This window comes from Symsagittifera roscoffensis, chromosome 4 (genome assembly GCF_963678635.1).
Source record: "Symsagittifera roscoffensis chromosome 4, txSymRosc1.1, whole genome shotgun sequence".
In the NCBI taxonomy this organism is placed as follows: Eukaryota; Metazoa; Xenacoelomorpha; order Acoela; family Convolutidae; genus Symsagittifera; species Symsagittifera roscoffensis.
In genome coordinates this window covers 61,365,503-61,384,999 of record NC_087065.1, presented here as the reverse complement: position 1 = coordinate 61,384,999, position 19,497 = coordinate 61,365,503, and the positions used below count along the sequence as shown (strand labels likewise).

The following is a 19,497-nucleotide window of genomic DNA, read 5'->3' as shown; positions in this document are numbered from 1 at the left end:
TGTTTTTAGGAAAGTTCTTTAAAGTCGCTAATAACTACAGAGGTGCATTCATTCATATTGATGCATTCATGAATGCATTTTTTGAGTTCAATTGAAATTCATCCGCTGAAAGTGACATAAATAGCACTCTCCAAATACGAACGTGGACATGGCGCGAAAAACGTGAACTATTTCTAGTTTCGAAAATGGAATTTAATTTTTAGATTTCCAGCGGAATTAAAATTTTACCTATCGATCCAGTTTTATCTAGTTAGCTCATGTTATCAAAAAAGCGCCTATCATAAATTGTTCTAGAAATTCAGAGAGCTTAAAGGGCATCTCTTTTTTGAAATTCGAAAATTGAGATTTTTTCAAGAAAGTCAGTGGTTTTTTATGTTTACTTGCTTTCATTACTCTTTTCCAATCTTCGATTGGCTATGTTTTTTCTTTTCATTTAATTTTAATCACAGTCGCTCATTTTTGTATCCAAATTGGTGCGAAGCTCAGCTTCGCCTCTGTGATATTACTCAAAGTATCAAAAGATCAATAACTGACCATTTCTGTGTTCAGGTTATGCGTGAGGTGGTTGAGCTGTACCGGGAGGAGCTGGTGCCGGACTACATCCAGATGGCTCAGTGTCTCATCTTTCTGAACGACTCTGGTGCAGTGGCAGGCATGCTGGACACATTGCTGAACACGGTAGGACAGAATAAAACCTCAGTTCGAAACAAAGACTTTATCAGAACGGTTGACTAAAACCAAAAAGTGATAGAAAAAAATGTTCAGGATCAAAAGTTAAAAACAAGAGACTACGTTTTTGTTTTAAATCAAATTGAATCGATCATTGTACGGTTTTGAGATGAATTCTTTTTTCCTTCTTGTATGTTTTGAGCACTGAATTTGTTGGCGACTTCACCTTTTTCTTTTGCAGAACGAGGAGCTGTCGTACCAGATTGCATTCGATGTATACGAGAATGCGACTCAACACTTCGTCACTAGTGTGTCTCGCATCCTGTCTGGAGAGTCGGCTACCTCAGAAGAGCATGCGCGCGGAGGTGCAAGAGGCACTTCTACTCTCCCTCCTGCGGGAGGAACCACTCCTTACTCTGATGTCACCTTGATGGAGTCGGGCAACACCTCGGCCATGGAACAGACTGGGTATGCTCAGCCCATTGAAAGTTGTTGAATTGAGAGACAATGAGTTGAAACCTCTGTCGAACTCATTTTATTGTCGCCAGAAAAGTTCAATTACAAGTTTTTCAATTTACTAAGTGAAACCGCAGCTGAATCAATATCTACTACCTTATCTCTTCGAGTTTCTCGTGTTCTTTTCAGAAGTGAAACCCCGATGGATACCTCTGTGTCGCAGGCGTCTACTGTAGTGGACACTCCTGTCACGACAACCGAAGAAGTCACTCCAACCTCAGACTCGGCGGCTGCTGCGCCTCCCGGAGAATCTTCCCCAACTGCAAGCACCGCCGAAATAACTAAATCTGCAGGGCCACCGTCTAATGTGAGAAATTTTTCGGAAACATGGAAATTGTAGAAGCCGTTAGACCGTGAGATTTGTAATACTTAGTGTCAGATTTACCTAGAGCCAAACTAAAACAACGAAGTGATTCTCACTTATGTAGGTCTTGATGATTTTTTTCAGGATTTTATTCACACTCAAAATTGATTTTTCGCGGTTCGCCTTTTTATATATTTCGAGTTCAGTTCTTTTCTTTTGTTAAAAGAAAGGCAAACTCCGCTGTTGAACGGAGGAATCCCTGATGTGGAAGGACCAAATCTGTGAACGTTTGGTGCCAAACCAATCGGAGCTCAGTATTCAAGAAAGAAGCGATAATTCTGTCAGTGTACAGTTTAAAGGGCGTTGATTGTTTGAGAATTTTCGCACATTCGGTCCTTGGCGCATGATAATAGCCTTCTATCGAGAAATAAGAGATTTTCAGAAAATGATTATACGCTGGCTAATTATTAATCCGACTTGTGCAGCTTCTCTGTTTTTAAATAAGAATGTCCGAAATTTTTGGAATTAATTTTAAGTTCTTACACAAACGATTATAGTATTAACATTTACCCCAATCACAAATAAAAGTGCTAATTTAGCGACACTTTTGTTACAAAAAAAACATTTGTAATTTAACATCGTGTTGCGAGGACGTGAGACTCCTAATTTTGAGTTCCGACACATCAGAAGTTTTGTTTCACTTTTTTCTTTCAACTTTTAGACCTACTTTATGCCGTATACCTGTTTGTGTTTGAGAATTTCAGCTTCGCCTCTGAAAAACAATTACTGTTACGATCACTGTCATAGAAGTGGAAAAAACTATGGCGGTGGGATTTCAACCAACTTTCGCTTCCTCAAATAATGCTCACAGTGATTCAAGCGTAGTATCTTGTTGACGTTATTTCAGTCCTAAGTAAATGTATTTTTAAAGTTTCAAAAAAAGTTTTCAGGCTCAAAATCAGATTAAGAAATCAAAACCGAATTTATGTTTCGACCTGAACACTTTTTGAAAATTTCTACAGTTATAGTTGTTTTTAGCTAATATTAAGTTTAGGTCCTGCGATTTAAACGTCTTTCAGTCGTCCGTGGTTAAAAAAACGGAAATTTTGAAACAAAAATCTCATTTTTTTTTAAATTGTTTTTCAATTTCAAGTGAAATTACTGTGGTCGAGACATGTTGTGCTATTTGAACAGCAAAGGGCTATCATTTTTTCATTTTTAGCTTTCATTGTTTTTATCTATGCTTCTGATTTTTTTCGAAAGTTTTGCCCCCTGTATTTATTACTGGAGATTTACTGCGATCTTTGAACGCATTTTTTTGTAATGGGTTAAAATTCAAAAAGCAATGGGGGAACACGAAAAATTTGATCAGAGTTTGCGAGAAACAAGCGAATTTGTTACGTGAATTTCCTAGGTATTGTATCATGCAATTGCTGCCGTGGAAATGCAGGATGCTAACATGTGTAATGTTTGAAAATCTAAATGCGAATAATTTGTTTTTATATTAAGTAATATGAAGTTTCTCTATGAAACTCATTGGAAAAATGTATTGTTTTGTGCATTCGTGGTTTTCGTTTCAATTATTGTCAGCTTAATTTTTTTTTAAGTCCTGACATCTAGTATTTTATCTAGTACAGCGTAGAACTTACAAACAGACTGAGTGATTCATTTTATATATAAATCAATTTTTGAATGAAATTTTATCACATTTTTTTGATTTCGAGGTTTTCGTGTTAGCTTTTGTCGGCCTAATTTATATTTTTTCCAATATTTGCTGTATTATCTGATACAGGGTTTGTAACGGTTTTCAAGAAATGATTATACGCTAACTTTTTTTCTGGCTTTCATATAAAGAATGTTTGTGCTGGGTGCAGTTTTCTTCAGACAGTTTCTCTTATTATTTTTTACAATAATTTTGGACGAATTTTCTGTATTCCATGTTTACGCAAGCTAGTGTAGTGTTGTAGTACCAATCTTTTTCATCAAACCGAACACGCGAAAAAACGCTCATTTTCTGGAATTTTCAATTCATAGCAAGGCAATTTATTGACTTTTTTGGTCCCTTGTATTTGCGCCTTTTCAAGTGAACATATGTAGTAATGTCAACATTTTTACTTTTGTTGTTTAATTCCGTTTTTACAATGTTCTCTGTATCATCTAAAACAGCCTGCTTGTTACAGTTTTTCAACAAATGATTATACGCTAACTATTTTTTTCCGACTCACATAGAAAGAATGGAATGTTTGTACTGGGTGCAGTTTTATTCAGACCTTTTTTCTGATTTTTTTTATAACAGTTTTGAACGAATTTTTTGTATTCCATCTTTACGCAAACGAGCGTAGTGTTATATTACCAAATTTTTTTATCAAATATTAAAACAGCTCATTTTCTGGAACTGTTGATTCGTAGCATTGGCAATTTATTGGATTTTTGGAGCCTAGTATTTGCTCCTGTTCAAGCGAACATAAAAGGGCATTTTAAATTTTTGATTTAATTGTATTATGGTTTTGTGCGCTCATTTTTTGTGCACGTTTTAATTCGTCGAATAGAACAGTGCGCCCAATTATCTTTTTTTTTGGTTTGTTAGGTGGCAGATTTGCTAGCGTATCGATTCATTTGATCTCGCTTATCGAATGGAGGAATGGAGTGAAATTGCATTTGTGCTCGCTTAACAAAGACTAGGTGAAAGTGTGCGTTTCGTCAAACGCGTTTTAAGAAGGGTTAGATTTTGACAACAAATAATGACGGCAAAAACTGCTCAATTTTTGCGAGAACTGCTAGCTAATTTATTGCGCGATTTTTGCTTACAAGGTTTTCTCTTATTTATTGAGAAAGAATTTTTCTTTAAAAAAGAAACGAATATCAACGCATTACTGGTTCAAGAATGATCGGTAGTTTTATAAATTGTCAGCAAAAAAGTACTCATTGTTCTTCGTTGAAAGCAATCAAATCGACAAGAGTTTTGAAATTCAATGAGCTGTGTTGTTTTTACGCTTGTGATTAGCAAGCGTTATCAAACCGGATTATATTATTTTTTCGGGCTGACAACTTATTTAACAGAATCACCGGTATCTTGGTTCATAATGAATTCTAACTTAAAAGCGGATTGAATTGACTTAAAAAGGGATTTCGCTTTTCATACATTGAAAAACGAAATCCCTATCCGAACTGTGTGAATAGCTGAACGTTTTCTCGACAGCTGCATTTACCCTAGATGTGTAGTCTGTTAGTATCTATTTTGGCATCATGTACAGCGAAATTTTTGTTCGGACTTTCGATACGAAAGTAACGGAATATTTGTGCTCGGGGTGGGTTTTTTTTTCTTCTGACAAATTTCGACTTTTTAACTAGCCATTTTTGACGGATTTTTTTTATATCATGCAAAAGGTATTGTTGTCTTGAGCTTAAATTTGAAAAGATATTTCACCTGTGATCATTTTTCGTTAAGTTATGGGGGTTTAAAGATTGCCATTTTGGCCAATTTTGCGACAATTAACGCGCGATATATTTCGCGCTATTAACGCGTAAGCGGAGATGGAGAGTTAATCCGTCATAGAAATCGTTCCAAATTGGCTGAAAGAAGCTTATTTGCCATAATTGGTTTAAAATAGCGAAATCTATTCTTTTGTACTTTATATGTCGTGTGGGGGGATGATTTCATAAAAATTTCAAATTTTAGAATTTTTTTTTTCATTTTATTTTATTACATTTAGTTTTTTTTTGTAACTACTACCCCATAAACCTTAAAAGGCAGTTGGAACATTCAGGGCTTCGCCCTGATACGAGCAGTCTTGTTAGACTTTAGTTTTGCCGCCTTCTTGCATGTGCTTGCAAAGTGCAGCTTCGCCTCTGAAAAACAGTGGTTGTTGCGATCACTCTCTTAGAGTTGGAAGTAGCTATGGCGTGGGGATGTTTTGACTGCTTCAAATAAAGATAGCAGGGTCAAGTGTAGTATAATATTAACCTGTTTTTGATCCTGATTAATCTTTAAAAAATGCAGGGATTCGAGTGTTATCATCATATTTACGTAAATTTGGTCCTGATTGGCCTTTTTACCCTTGAGATAAGACAAGCAAGGGTAATACAATCGGGTACTAAATTGATGGCAAATTTGACCTGAAATCTTAATTCTGATACGATTCTTAGCGGTCTTCGGTATTATTTCATTTTATTTTTGCGGTTTTAAGCTAATTCAATCGTCCTTCATTAAAGAAAGACACCGATAATTTAAAAACAAAAATTGAAGCTCTCGAGTTCAGAATTAAATAGATTGTTCACGTGCGAGTATTGTTTTCGAATTTATAGGATTTCGAAATTGTCAATTTGGCAGCAATACTAGACCTATTTATTTTCATTTATCTGTAACGCTCGAAGGGTATGTGTGCTTGTTTTTGCACGCTTATTTGGCCACAATGATCCTAAGTTGAGTCAAAGCAAGCTAGTTTGTCCACTTTTTTCCTAATACAACAAAATAACATCACTTGGTCGTGATGCTGTTTGTAGGCAGAAAATTGAATCAAAAGATATTAAATTTTAATACCTCTCATTTAAGTTTAGTGAACGATTTGAATTTTCTTATTTCTAGTCATTTGATTTTTTTTCTGGAAAATGTTTTAGATTATGACTCTACTTGATGTCTTAATTACATGAATTCACATTCAATGCGAAATTTATGCTCTGCAATAAAAAAAATGGCAAATAGCAGTTTTGTTTGCATTTGTGGATTTTGAGGTCCCCAGCGAGCCAGCGAGTAAAAATATGCCTCTTGATCCAGTTTATCCAGCTTACTCGAAACTGTAATAGCTGTTCTGTGATGTAAATTTTTAGAAAAAAACTTTGTTGGTAATTCTCTGTTGGCAATTTTAACCGAAAAACTTGAAGTGCAGTCCGAACATCGAAGGCTTTGCCCGTTTTGCGAGCAGTCTTTTCATAATATCATTTTAGTTTCAGAAAATCTGTCAGTAGGTTTCTTTTTGTGTAAAAGGACGAAGGAGTTTTTACTTATATAAGTCGTGTCGTGATGATGTTTTTTCAGGAAAAGTCTCAAAATTTGTTCACGCTCAACTTTGCTTTTTCACTGTTTGGTTTCGATTGTTATAAGGAAGTCAAACTCCACTATCGGCTTTTACCTTCCAAAAATGTGTCAATCATAAACATCTTGATATTCAAAGAGCTTCAACGTGATAGTACTTAGTTTTTGAAATTCGAAAGTTGGAAAAGGTTCCGAAGTTTTCGATCAAACTTGCTTTTGAGTTTCCATGAGTTCTTTATTTTTTCGAACTGTCTGTTTGCTATATTCTCAAATTCTAAAACTAGGAAAACATTTTTTCATCTTCAAATAACAGTCTTTGTTTACTTCACCGAATTTTTTTATATAAAATGCACCGCGTGCATATATATTCTCTATTTCATTGTCTTCAAAAAGCAGAAGAAAACGTGATATGCTTGCATTTCAGCCCCGGGAGCGTCTCCAATTTATTCTGAGTGGAGAGGCTACAATTGAGGCGCACCTGCAATTCCTCATGCGACAGAACAAGACAGACTTGGTGCAGCTGAAGGCTGTGAAAGAAGCCACGAGGAACTCGATCCAGCACAACGCCACAGTAATCGCCAATGGGTTCATGCATTGCGGAACGACCACAGATGCATTCCTCAGGTACAACACCTCAAGAGCATGTCAGGCATTTTTTTGTTGGAAGTTGTAGTGTAACTATATCTGTAACTGAATCCAGCTGCACGGAGTATGTACTAAATAAACGTTCAAGCTATAGCTCAGTTATGAATTTACGATCACATGCATAAAGACTACTACCGGAAAGCTGCTAAAAACTACAGCAGTAAAACTAGTTTTATTATAAACCTCACTTCTTCAAACCGTTAACAGTATCTCATCTGCATCGGATTCTTTTCCGCGCCCAGAAATCTGTTTTTATAAAATTAACGAAATATGATATGGGAACTGCGAAATTCAGGAGCACCTCCTTGTCTGCGATAGAGAGAATGCATTATTAGAAAAAGCGAGAAATGAAATTGCTGTAGCTTGAGGCAGAAGCATCAATCTATTGATTACTATTTAAGATAGTTCCATTGTTCAAAATGTAATTTTTGTATTCTGTTTAGGGACAACCTGGACTGGCTGGCTCGTGCCACCAACTGGGCGAAACTGACAGCCACTGCTACTCTAGGAGTCATACACAAGGGGCATGAGAAGGTCCGTCGTAGCATTCAATACATAAATAAAATCCCTATAAATGGTTTCATGCTTTTTATCATGATGCTTTTCGACTTATCATTTTACTCCTCGATTTATTGAGTGTCAATGAACGTAGTTAGTGAAAACACTTATTTAGGTCGTGATTTTTGTCGAAGGTTTCAAAAAAGTTGTCACTTTTCCAACTGTTTGTTAGCAAAGTGACAACAAACACCTTTTGACACTTTTCCACCTTTTGACACTTTGGCACCTTTTGACACTTTTCCAACTGTTTGTTGGCTATGTTTAATATTATTATCGAAACTGATAGTCCTGGCCAAATAATTGAATGTTTATTAAGTCAACAATCTTCATGTGACCTGAATTTAAATAACGCTTATCCTTCCAATGTCGAACACCGATTTTGTTTTAAAAAATTTATTATCTTATGAAACGTTTTTTAACCCTTTTTCTCTCGTAGGATGCACTGGATCTTCTATCAGTCTACCTCCCAAAGGGCTCGTCCACTGGAACATCGAGTGGCTACATGGAAGGAGGGGGACTATACGCACTGGGACTAATCCATGCTGGACATGGCAAAGCAATCATCGAGTACCTCATGACTCAGGTGAAGGACGCCGTTAATGAGCCTGTGCGACACGGAGGATGTCTGGGACTGGGCCTGGCAGCACTGGGATCTGGAAGATACGACGTTTATGATCTACTTAAGCAAAACTTGTTTCTGGATGATGCTAATGTTGGAGAAGCTGCAGGAATTGCAATGGGTCTGGTGATGTTGGGTTCTGCGGATCCGCAAGTGTTCATTGACATGACATCATATGCGCATGAGACTCAACATGAAAAAATTGTCAGAGGGCTGTGTGTCGGAATTGCACTGCTGATGTACAGAGCGCTGGAAGAAGCAGATGATTATATCGACATGTTAAGTAATGACAAAGATGCTCTGCTGAGACGAAGTGCTGCATATGTGACTGCGATGGCATATTGCGGAACCGAACACAACAAGTCGCTCAAGAGACTTCTAAGAGTAGCCGTTACGGATGTGAACGATGATGTTAGGAGAGCATCAGTCGAGGCAATCGGGTTTCTCCTTCTCAGGAGTCCAGAGCAGTGTCCAAATGTTGTTAAACTTCTTGCTGAGAGCTATAACATGCATGTGCGCTATGGAGCGGCCATGGCTTTGGGAATTGCATGTGCAGGTACAGGAAATAGGGATGCCCTGAATATTTTGGAGCCCCTTATCAAAGATTCGCAGAGTCTAGTCAGACAAGGTGCAATGATTGCAAGCGCAATGGTTCTGATTCAACACACACAAGTGAAGGTAGCAAAGGTGAAAGAAATAAAGGATCTGTTTTTCAATACTGTAAATGACAAACATGAAGACACAATGACCAAGTTCGGGGCTATTTTGGCGATCGGAATCGTGAATGCGGGAGGTCGGAATTGTACTATATCGCTGCAGTCTAGAAGTGGTCATATATCTTTACAGAGCGTAGTTGGCATGCTATGTTTTCTACAGTTCTGGTACTGGTTCCCGTGTGCCAATTTCCTATCACTTTGCTTTTCGCCGACGTGTGTAATTGCTCTAAACAATCAGCTAAAAATGCCTAAGATGCAGATTAAATCTAACGCGCCTCCGTCCCATTACGCCTACCCGCCAGCTATGGAGAGCAACACAAAGAAAGAACAAGAGAAAGTGGAGACAGCAGTTTTGTCCATTACCGCAAAAGCCAAGGCTCGTGAGAAGCAAAAGCAAAAAGACAGCGGAGAAAAGATGGACGTTGATGAGACAAAAGAAACCCCAAGCGAAGGGGTTGAAAAAATGGAAAGCGAATCGGCAGCTCCAAGTAGCAGTGACTCAAAAAGAGAAATTAAAATGTCAACCAAAGAAGATTCAAAGACACCAGCAAAAGATAAGGAAGAAAAGGCTGATAAAGTAGCATCACCGACGACAAGTACAACAAAAGAAGTAGTTGCGACACCAGCTGCAGAAAAGAAGCGAGAAACGGAACCGTCTTTCGAACTCCTGGACAACCCGGCGCGTGTGATGCCCCAACAGAGAAAAGTTGTCTGTTTACCAGAGGGGTGTGGATACACGAGTGTGAAACCAGTTAGTCTGGGAGGCATTGTGATTGTGAGCAAGGTTGATAAGGAATCAGAAGAAGAGTTGGTACCGCCTGTCCCGCTGGGCGGCAGCAAGAAACAGGAGGACGATGAACCGGAACCAGAAGCACCCGAAGAGTTTGAATGGACTGAGGATTGAAATTTAACCACCCAACAATGAATGAAGGGACTTGAAACTGCGGCGTATAATGAAGAGACGTAAATGTAATTATGATTGTGAAGTTCACAGTTAACATTTTGGCGGTAGTTGTTGAAATTATGCGATGTAAAATTGGAGGTATTGTTTCAAATTGATCTTAAAATTAAATGAAAACAACTGTGTTGAATTTACTTCTTGAACCACAGTTTTGGTACGACGAGCTTTACGAAGGTTTTTGTTAATCGCGGTTGTAAAGTACCAAAGTAACCATTTTGAAGCCGTGTATCATTAATCCTCTCAGTTTTGACGTCTCATAATTGACGTCTCAGTGCTAATTTAATGCTGAAATTGAGTTTTTCTATTTATTTCGTTAAAAATTAAACATCAACGTTTGTAATTTTTTTGTCATTTTGCTCTACATGTTTTCCACTTCGTAGCTTAAGTTGAATTTTCTCACCGGTAGCTTGCAACGATTTGTAAGTTTGTACCGCAAGTTTTGCGAAGCACCGCTTCGCCTCTGCGTTATTAATATAAACGCTTCAAAGATTTAAGATTTTTAAATTACAATTTTTTGTGCCACATTCGAGCCGTTTCTTGCGTTAAGAGCTGTTGTAATCATAAGGAAAAAAGATCGAGCTCAAAATGTTTTATGATTTTAATTTTAGGTTGGGTTTATAGTATCTGTTTGGTATCAATTTCAAGTTAAAAAAATGATAAATTTTTCTTTATTGCTGTCTTTTTTCACTAAATTTTTGCTATGGTTTTGCTGATTGCTTTTTTACATTCGCGAGAGCAAAAGTCTTGTGATCGGTAACTAGATTTTTTTTACCGTAAACATTTTGTACAACTCTTTTTTGCTTTTCTTACTTGTTTCATGATTGAACCTTAACAACTTTCAGGCACGTTCCCGCTTGGCGTAGAGGTAACGTCGACGCCGTTGCTTTCTGATGGCTGGGATTCGAGCCCAAGTCTGACCTTATTTTTTCATTTCAGTTTATATTCAATTGTTTTTTTTGTTGAGATTAAATTGTCGTTTGTCTGCTCAAATTTTGTCTGTAAGCAAATATCACGAGAGTTACAAGTCTTGATCATTTAGTTTCAAGGTTAACTCAAAATGTTTATTTGTTTTTTTAAATCAATTTTTTTTCAGCTGAACTGGTAACTACTCAAAAAATGTCGGTTTTCTTCCACTTCGTAAGTTTTGTTCAGTTGCTAATTTAAAAGTCAATATGTTGTTTGGCATGTTTGCCTAGAAATCCTGTGTGAAAACAACAGGTAATATGAACATGCATTGATTTGGGTTTATCTATCTATATCTATCTATCTATATCTGTCTATATATCTATCTATCTATCTATCTATATATATCTATCTATCTATCTATATATATCTATCTATCTATCTATATCTATACTTTATTTAAATGCTAGTGACAGCTATCTCCCATGTTTAAGCATAATAATTCTGCATGTTTAACGAAAGAATTTTTTCATGTTTAAGCTATATCATGTATTGCAATGCGTAAGAAAATTTTTCATTAATTTTCCCGCAAGGTCATTAATTTTTCACTAATTTTTTTCGAGGCCAAATTAAGTCTATCTTGATTTGATTATGTCTGTCTACACGTCTCCTAATTTTTTTATTTTTCTTCTATCAAATCTATTATATATTTAAATGCGGGCTTCACTATCTCGCCATGTTTAAGCTTTTTCAACGTATTATTTTTGCATGTTTAAGCTATATCGTATATTGCAATGGTTTAAGATTTTTTTTTTTTCGATTTTCTAATTTGATTTTAGTGGTTATTTTACCGAGTTTAAGTTAAGCAGCCCAATATCGAATTAGGGGTTGCGAATTTGGCCTCCAATTTTGAATGCCCGAATCATTTTAGTTAAGATTTTTTCAATCTTATTTTCAGAAAACTTATATTAATTTTTTTTGCAAAATCTGAAATTCTCAACCCTGTAGATGAGTCCTGTCAGAGTAATCTCAAAGATTGCGCATCTTGCCTCCAAATATGACTGCTCAATTGTAGTTTTCGAGATATGACGTTTTTTGTGATTTTTTCAAAATTTTTCAGAAAACTTGAATTATTTCTATTCTTTAAAAATCTGAATTTCACAACCCTGTAGTTAGGTCCTATCAAAGTACTCTCAAGGATTGCGAATCTTGTCTCCAAATATCACTGGTCAATTCTTTGTAGTTTTCGAGATGTGACGTTTTTTGTGATTTTTTCAGAAAGTTTAAATTAATTATTTTTCAAAATTTGAAATTCCCAACTCTATAGTTCGCTGTTGTCAGGGTACTCTAAAGAGTTGTAAATCTTGCCACATGCGACTGCTAAACGCGACTGCTCAAATGCTTTTAGTTTCCGAGATGTGACGTTTTTCGATTTTTTAAAAATTTCCCAAAGAACTTATCTACAAAGAAATTCAAAAAATTTGAAACTACTAACTTGATGAAGATACAACCTTATTGTCAGCGTACACCCAGGCGTCTCAAATCTTGCCTCTTAATATGAATGCTTAAATCCTTTTAGTTTCCGAGATAAGACGTTTTTTTTTTTTCTTTTTTTTTTTTCGGGAATCTTAGGTTTAAAAAAGTTCACAAAATTTTGGATTCCTAATCCTATAGTAGGGTGCTCTCAGGGAGTCTCAGTGGTTGCAAATCTGGCTTCCAAATTTCTCCAGAGGCCAAATAAGTTTTCGAGATGACGCTTTTAAAATGGGAATTTAAAAAAAAATTAAAAGTTCGAAATTACCAAACCTGTAATTAGGTGCGGTGCCGTCAGAGTACACTAAAAGTTTGCAGATGTTGTTTCCAATATATGCGGTTTTTTTCATGAGTTGTCGAAAAATTTCGAAGCACCGAATGTGCGTTAATTGCTAGTTATATATTCAAATGCGGGCTTCACTATCTCGCCATGTTTAAGCTTTTTCAACGTGTTTTTTTGAAACTTTAACAAAAGAATTTTTTCACGTTTAAGCGATATCGTATATTGCAATGGTTAAGGTTTTTTTCAATTTTCACGTTTAAATTCAGTTTTTATTTCATCAAGTTTGTAATTAGCAACCCAATAGTTGGATGTTGTCAGAATTGTCCCAGGTTTTGCGATTCTGATTTCTATATATGAACAACCAAATCTTTGTAGTTTTTGAGATGACGTTTTTTATGATTTTTTCAAAAATTTTTTTCAAAAACTTATATTTTAAAAAATTCCAATACATTGAAGATCGCAGTCCTGTTGTTGGATTTTGTGAGGGTACTCTGAAGGGTTTCGAATCTTGCCTCTAATGGCTGCTCAAATCCTTGTAGTTTTCGAGATATGACGTTTTTTTTCGGATTCTTAAAAAATAAATTCAGAAAATTTAGATATAAAAAAATCACAAAATTTGATATTCCCATCTCGGTGGTAAAGTTCTGTCAGAGTACTCTCAGGAGTTGCTATTTTTGCCTCCAAATATGACTGCTCAAATCCTTGTAGTTTTCGAGATATGACGTTTTTTATGATTTTCTCCGAAATTTTCAAAAAAAAATAAGATATTGAAAAATTCCAAAACTTTGAAGATCTCAATCCTGTTATTGGAATCTGTGAAGGTACTCTTATGGGGTTGAAAATCTTGCCTCTGAATATGTCTGCTCAAAATCTTGTAGTTTTCGAGATATGACGTTTTTTAGGATTTTCTCACAATTTTTCAGAGAACTTGGGTATAAATATTTTTTGTAAAACTTGAAATTACCATCTCAGTAGTGAGGCTCTTTCAGGGTACTCTCAAGAGTTGTGCATTTTGACTCCAAATATGACTTCTCAAAACCCTGCAATTTTCCAGATATGACGTTTTTTGTGATTTTTTTAAAAAAAATTTTATGAAAATTAAATTAATTTTTTTCTCAAAATTTGAAATTCCTAACCTGTAGTTAGGGGCTGTCAGAGTAATCTCAGGAGCTGCAAATTCGGCCTCCAATTAAAAGTGCTCAAATTTTTTTAGCTTAAGAGATACGACGATTTTTGTGATTTTTTTTGCAACTTTTTTTGCTTAATTACAAAATAGTTAACTAAAGTGAAATTCCCAACCCTGTAGTTGTGTCTAATAAGATTGCTCAAATCTCGGTAGTTTTCGAAAAATGAAAGATTTTCTGGTTTTCAAAAAAAACCTCCTTTTAGAAAACTTAAGGTGAAGTTTCTCAAAACTTGAATTTCCCAGCGTTGTAGTTGGGTACTGTAAGAAAACTCTCAGGAGTTGTAAATCTTGCGTCCAAATGCGACTGTTCAATTGCTTTTAGCTTCCCAGATGTGACGTTTCTTAGTTCATTTTAAATTTTTTGAAGAACTTATATAAAACTTCACAAAATTTTGTGGTTGTTCAAAATTTGTATAAAAACCTTGAATAAAATTATTGCAAAATTTGTAAACACGACTCCTGTAATTGGGTGCTTTCAAAGCACACTCAAAGAATGCAGATCTTATTTCCATTATATGCGGTTTATAATGAGTACCGGAGGTGCGTTTAACGCTAGTTTTGTTTTGATTTTTTTGCGTAGCTTTGGAGAATTTTTTCAGTTTTGCAAAGTTTTTAGTTTTCCACAAACTTTTCTGCCTATTTTCTAAAAGAGGTATTAAGATCCATTCCAAATCTGAGATATTGGGTTCCTTGAATAGAAAGAGTTGTGAAAAGCTCCCTTGCATAAGCGGCTATGCCCAAACTTTTCTACAAGAAAAGTTATGACACTCGGAAAGTCAAATATTACTTGATTTTTTCTTTCCATATGATTGTATTTAACAAGTTCCATCCCCACATGGCGTAAAGTGGTTGAAATTGTGCTTGAGAATTCATCAACAGGTTCCATCCCACATGGCCTAAAGTGGTTGAAAATGTGGTTGAAATCCGAAGGAACCTTTTTTCAGTATGAAAAAGAATGGATTTTTTTTCGGTAAAAATCCAATTGTCGGGCTTCTTTTTGTCTGCTCAAGTGTTGTCGGCCTTGTTTCCTTATGGACTTTTTCTTGTGCTGTTAACAATTTTTATTACAGTTGAACGTGTTTTTTGTTCTAGTTTCTGTGAGGATTTGACGCTTTTATACATAAGCTGTTTTTTCTGCTCAACTGGTGTCTGCTTAACAATTATCGGCTTCGTTTTTGCTTTTTAAGTTTTGTTCCGCTGCTAATTACGCTTGCGATTAGCAAGTATTATCAAATCGGTATATAGATTTTTTGCGGGGTAAAAATATATTTAACAGAATCATTTAGTATCTGGGGTCATAATAAGTTCAAAATTCTAGGCATTTCTTTTGGCGAGGACCCGTTTTTTTTTTTAAAAACGAAAAATATTCCGTTTCAAAAAAAGTCGGCTTATTATTTGTCTGCTTATGTTTTACCGGTTTAGTTGCCAAAACTTGGAACTTTCGCCGTACACATTTTTCATTGTAGCTGATTTTCTATATTTTCCTCTACTGTTTTTTTTTCGCCAAAAAAATTGTTCAGCCTGCACGATTTCGTCTTATACCTTATTGGCTTACTAACCTAATTTTGGGTCGCTCGAGGGAACCGTAATATGTATAGTTTTCTCTGGATCGCACGAAACGTTAAAAATCTAAAAATACAATTTATAGTTTTGACAAAATTTTAACTTTCGCTTGATAGTTGTTTTTTAACTTTTATTAAACGCTGTTGAAGGTGTTTCTGGACGTGTTTTCCGCAAATAGAACATTGTTCAAGACAATATTTTGAAGTTTCATAATTGTGGTTTCTTCGAAAGTTTTTCTGTTCCTTGGACTTAGTGGCTCTCCTTTTCTTTTCTGTCAGCTAAATTGTAATGCCAATTTGTGGTATCGCAAATGATGCGAAGCTACGCTCCACCTGTGCGATGAAAAATCAACTTTCTTGCCTGGAATGTTTGCCTAGAATTCCTTCAATTTTGGAGATTTTTTTTCAATTTTGAGAAAACTTTTATTCGTATAATGAGCTACTCTACCAATAATTTTCAAAACAGAGGTATCAATCTAAACAATGCTTATATCACGGTGTGCCTGCATAATAACCTAGACTTTTTTCTATCTAGACTTTACCCTACTGTCTAGAACCTTCGAAAAGTATGTGTGGGAATATTTGACCGTTATTGTAAATTTTTTTGTTTTCCCAAACTTTCATCTCAACTTTGAGATTCTGATTTCATTGAATGGAATGGGTTGTGTGAAATTCTCCTGCATATCGCCTTCTCCCAAATTTTCCTGCATGAAAGGTTATGGCACTCACAAATAAATATTAGTTGCTTTTCTTATTTGCTTTATAATTGAACCTTAACAGGTTCCAGGTTCGTTTTCGTTCCCTTATTGGCCCCGATGTAACGTGGTTGCCTTTGTAACCTAATCCGACTGGATCTTTTTTTTCAGTGTGAATGAATTTGAAGTTTTTTTGGTAAAAATTGAATTGTCGGTCTTTTCTTTGTTTGTTCAATTGCTGTCGGCTTAGTTGCCACATCGCCAATTTTTCTTGTGCTGTAAGCAATTTTATTATAGCTTCATGTGTTGTTTATTGTATTTTCGGGGGGAATTGAAACTTTTCAACAAAATTATTTTTGTTTTGGCTCAACTGGTTATATTTTTTCGCTTTTTTCTGCTTCGTGAGTTTTGTTCCGCTATTAATTTAAAATTCAAATCCTTTCTTGGCATGTTTGCTTACAATTCCAGTTTTTTGGAAACAATATGAAATTGGTTTTGCTTTTTGGTTTTTGGAAACGCTTCAGAGATGTTTTCAATTTTAACAAAAAAAAAATTTTCCTAAAAAAAATTCTGTGTCGATTTCCAAAAAAGAAGTATCAATGGAAAGCACGCCTTTTTCATGGTGTGCTCACATAATACCCTAGTCTTTTTTTATTTACGCTATTTGTCTAAAACCTTTTTAAAATACTGCTGGGGAATATTGAAGCCTTAAATTCAGATTTTTTAATTAGTCAAAAACTATCATCCAAAATCTGCAATTTTGGTTTCATTTGATAGAACGGGTTGTGGGAAGCCCCCCTGCATAAGCTGATACGCCCAAATCTTTGTACAAAAAAATCCTGGCAGTTTAAAATGAAATATAAAATGATATTTTTCTTGCTTTTTGATTGGACCTTAATAAGCTCCAGGTTCGTTCCCCTCTTGGACCAGAGGTACCATTTGCACCCTAATGTGGTTAGAAACCGGGACGGTCCTTGTTTTTTTAGCATGGATGAAATTGAAAAGTTGTTCCAGTTAACTTTGATTTGTCGGGATTTGTTTGCCTGCTCAAGTGTTGTCGGCATAGTTGCCGCATGATGACTTTTTAATTATATTTGCAAGTGTTGTTCATTGGAGTTTCCGTCAGAATTTTGACACTTTTATACAACATTTTTTTCGATTCAACTGATGTTTGCTTGAAAATTTTCGACTTTGTTTCCTCCCCTGTAAGTTTTGTTCCGATGCCAAGTTTTTTATTCGAATGTTTAGCTTGGCGTGTGTGCCTGGAATGAACTTTTTTCGAGACATATTAATATTTCAGTAGAATTAGCTTTTTTCAACATTTTTCACTTTTTCCACTTATGTTTTATATGTGTGTGTGTTGTATCAAAAGTAAACTATGTAAACTATTGTAAGCTATGTTTTTATTTCCAAAATGCATTCCAAGTTTCCGTACGGCTTCAAAAAAGAAGTCAAAGTTTAGAATTTAATAATTAATTTCTTCTGCATTAACTGGAAGAGAAAAAACCGTTTTTGCTCAATGCGGTATGCGGTGTATTTTTTATGCAATTCAATGTTTTATCATTTTTTAGTTACAATTGCGAGAGCAAGTGCCCTGTAATTGGGAACTAGACTTTTTTCCCGGAAACAACTTTTCTTTAACGAAAATGTACTTGCTTTAGTATTGCACCTTAACACATTTCAGGTTCCTTCCCGCCTGGAGTAAAAGCCGTTGATTTGCCTCCTACGGCTTGGATATTGAGTCCCGACAGGACCTAAAACATTTTTTTTTTGGTGAAAATAAATGGTCAGACTTTTTTTGTTAACTCAAGTTTTTTAGAAGTTAAGAAGTTTAATAGTTTTCTTATAAAATCCAATTTTTTCCGGCTCAACTTGTAAAAGCTTGAAGGTTGTCGGCTTTGTTTCCGCTTTGTAACTTTCGCTCCTGTAAAATTCAAATGGGTTGATTGGTGATTTTGCCTAAAAATCCTAAATTCTGCTTGATAATCAAGGTATTATGAAAATAGATGTGATTGGGTTTTTTTTTTGTTTTCTAGACAATATAAATTTTTTTCTTTATTTTGCAAACCTTATTTTTCCCAAATCTATTCTACCAAGTTTCAAAAAAGAAGAATTATTAGAGCGAATGTCTACTTGCCTGTCGTTTCTACATATTACGTTAGTCGCTTCTTACTTTAACCCATTATCTACGGCTTTTGAAAAAAAAGTCGGGGATTTTTTTACTTTTAATTTTCGGGGTTTTTTTTTAGTTTTCTCTAAAAGTATCATCTCAAATGTGAAATTTTGGCTTCATGAGACAGAACGCACTTTGGGAAACTTCCCCTCATAAGCGGCTACGCGGGCCCACTTTTCTCTATGGCCCTCGGAAAAATCAAATTTTGTTTGCTTTTCTGACTTGCTTCATGATTGAACCCTAAAATCTTTCAGATTCATTCCCAATGGCTTGGAGGTAACCTGATTGCCTTTTCATCCTTTTATCTAGGGTTCGAGGCCTTGGCGGACCTTGTGTTTTTCAGTAACCATGAATTTGAAAAAGTTTTCCGATGAAAGATGAATTGATGGAATTTTGTTCTTTCTGCTCAATTGCAGTCGGCTTAGTTGCCCCATCACGGCTTTTTCGTGCTGTAACCAGATTTAATTATAGTTTCACCTGACGTTTATTGTAATTTCCGGGAGGGACTTCATTTTTTTACTTAGATTTTTTTGTGATTAAGTTGCATCGCAAGCGCAGCGAAGCCTTGCTTCGCCTCTGTGTTAACTATGTTTATATTTCCTAATACTTTCTGAGTTGCGCTCCGGCTTCAAAAAAAACAAGTCAGAAGTTACAATAAAAAACTTATTTTTTCTGCAATAACTGTGAAAGAATAAATCGTTTTTCAGAAACGACTGAAGTTTTGGGAAATAAGCATTGAAACAGTTACGCTTGCGATTAGCAAGAGTTAAAAAAAAAATGTAGATTTTTTCTAGTTTAGAACTAGTTTAATACACTAAGTTCCTTTGTAAACGAAGGTCTGCGGTTCGAGTCGTGACCGGACCTTATTTTTTTAGTATCAAAGAAATTGAAAACAAAATCCGAGAAAAATGAAATGTTGGTTTTCCGTTCGCTCTAGTATTGTCGGCTTGCATGCCTCATCATAGATTTTTCGAGCTCTAAGCAAAAACCACAGTGTTTTTTGTCCCTCGGAAAAAATGAATAAAGGACTTTTTAACCGTTTTTTGTGAGTTTTTGTTATAACAAAAACGCTTGGCCCTCGGAAAAACTTAAGTATTAATTTTTTTACCGTTTTTTCTCCAGTTTTTTGAGTTTTCTCAAAC

General features: G+C 35.5%; 1 protein-coding gene across 2 annotated transcripts in view; it reads left to right on the top strand.

Annotated features, from left to right (window-relative positions):
• Positions 1-10,168, top strand: part of LOC134845134 (26S proteasome non-ATPase regulatory subunit 1-like) — a 428,069-nt gene extending 417,901 nt beyond the window's left edge. For both annotated transcript variants that reach the window (XM_063862012.1, XM_063862011.1), the window contains 6 exons: positions 550-678; positions 911-1,137; positions 1,315-1,492; positions 6,946-7,145; positions 7,610-7,700; positions 8,161-10,168. In XM_063862012.1, coding sequence (XP_063718082.1) covers positions 550-678; positions 911-1,137; positions 1,315-1,492; positions 6,946-7,145; positions 7,610-7,700; positions 8,161-9,963 — 2,628 coding nt within the window. In that variant the 3' untranslated portion in view covers positions 9,964-10,168. The remainder of the gene's footprint in view (positions 1-549; positions 679-910; positions 1,138-1,314; positions 1,493-6,945; positions 7,146-7,609; positions 7,701-8,160) is intronic.
• Positions 10,169-19,497: the final 9,329 nt, after the last annotated feature.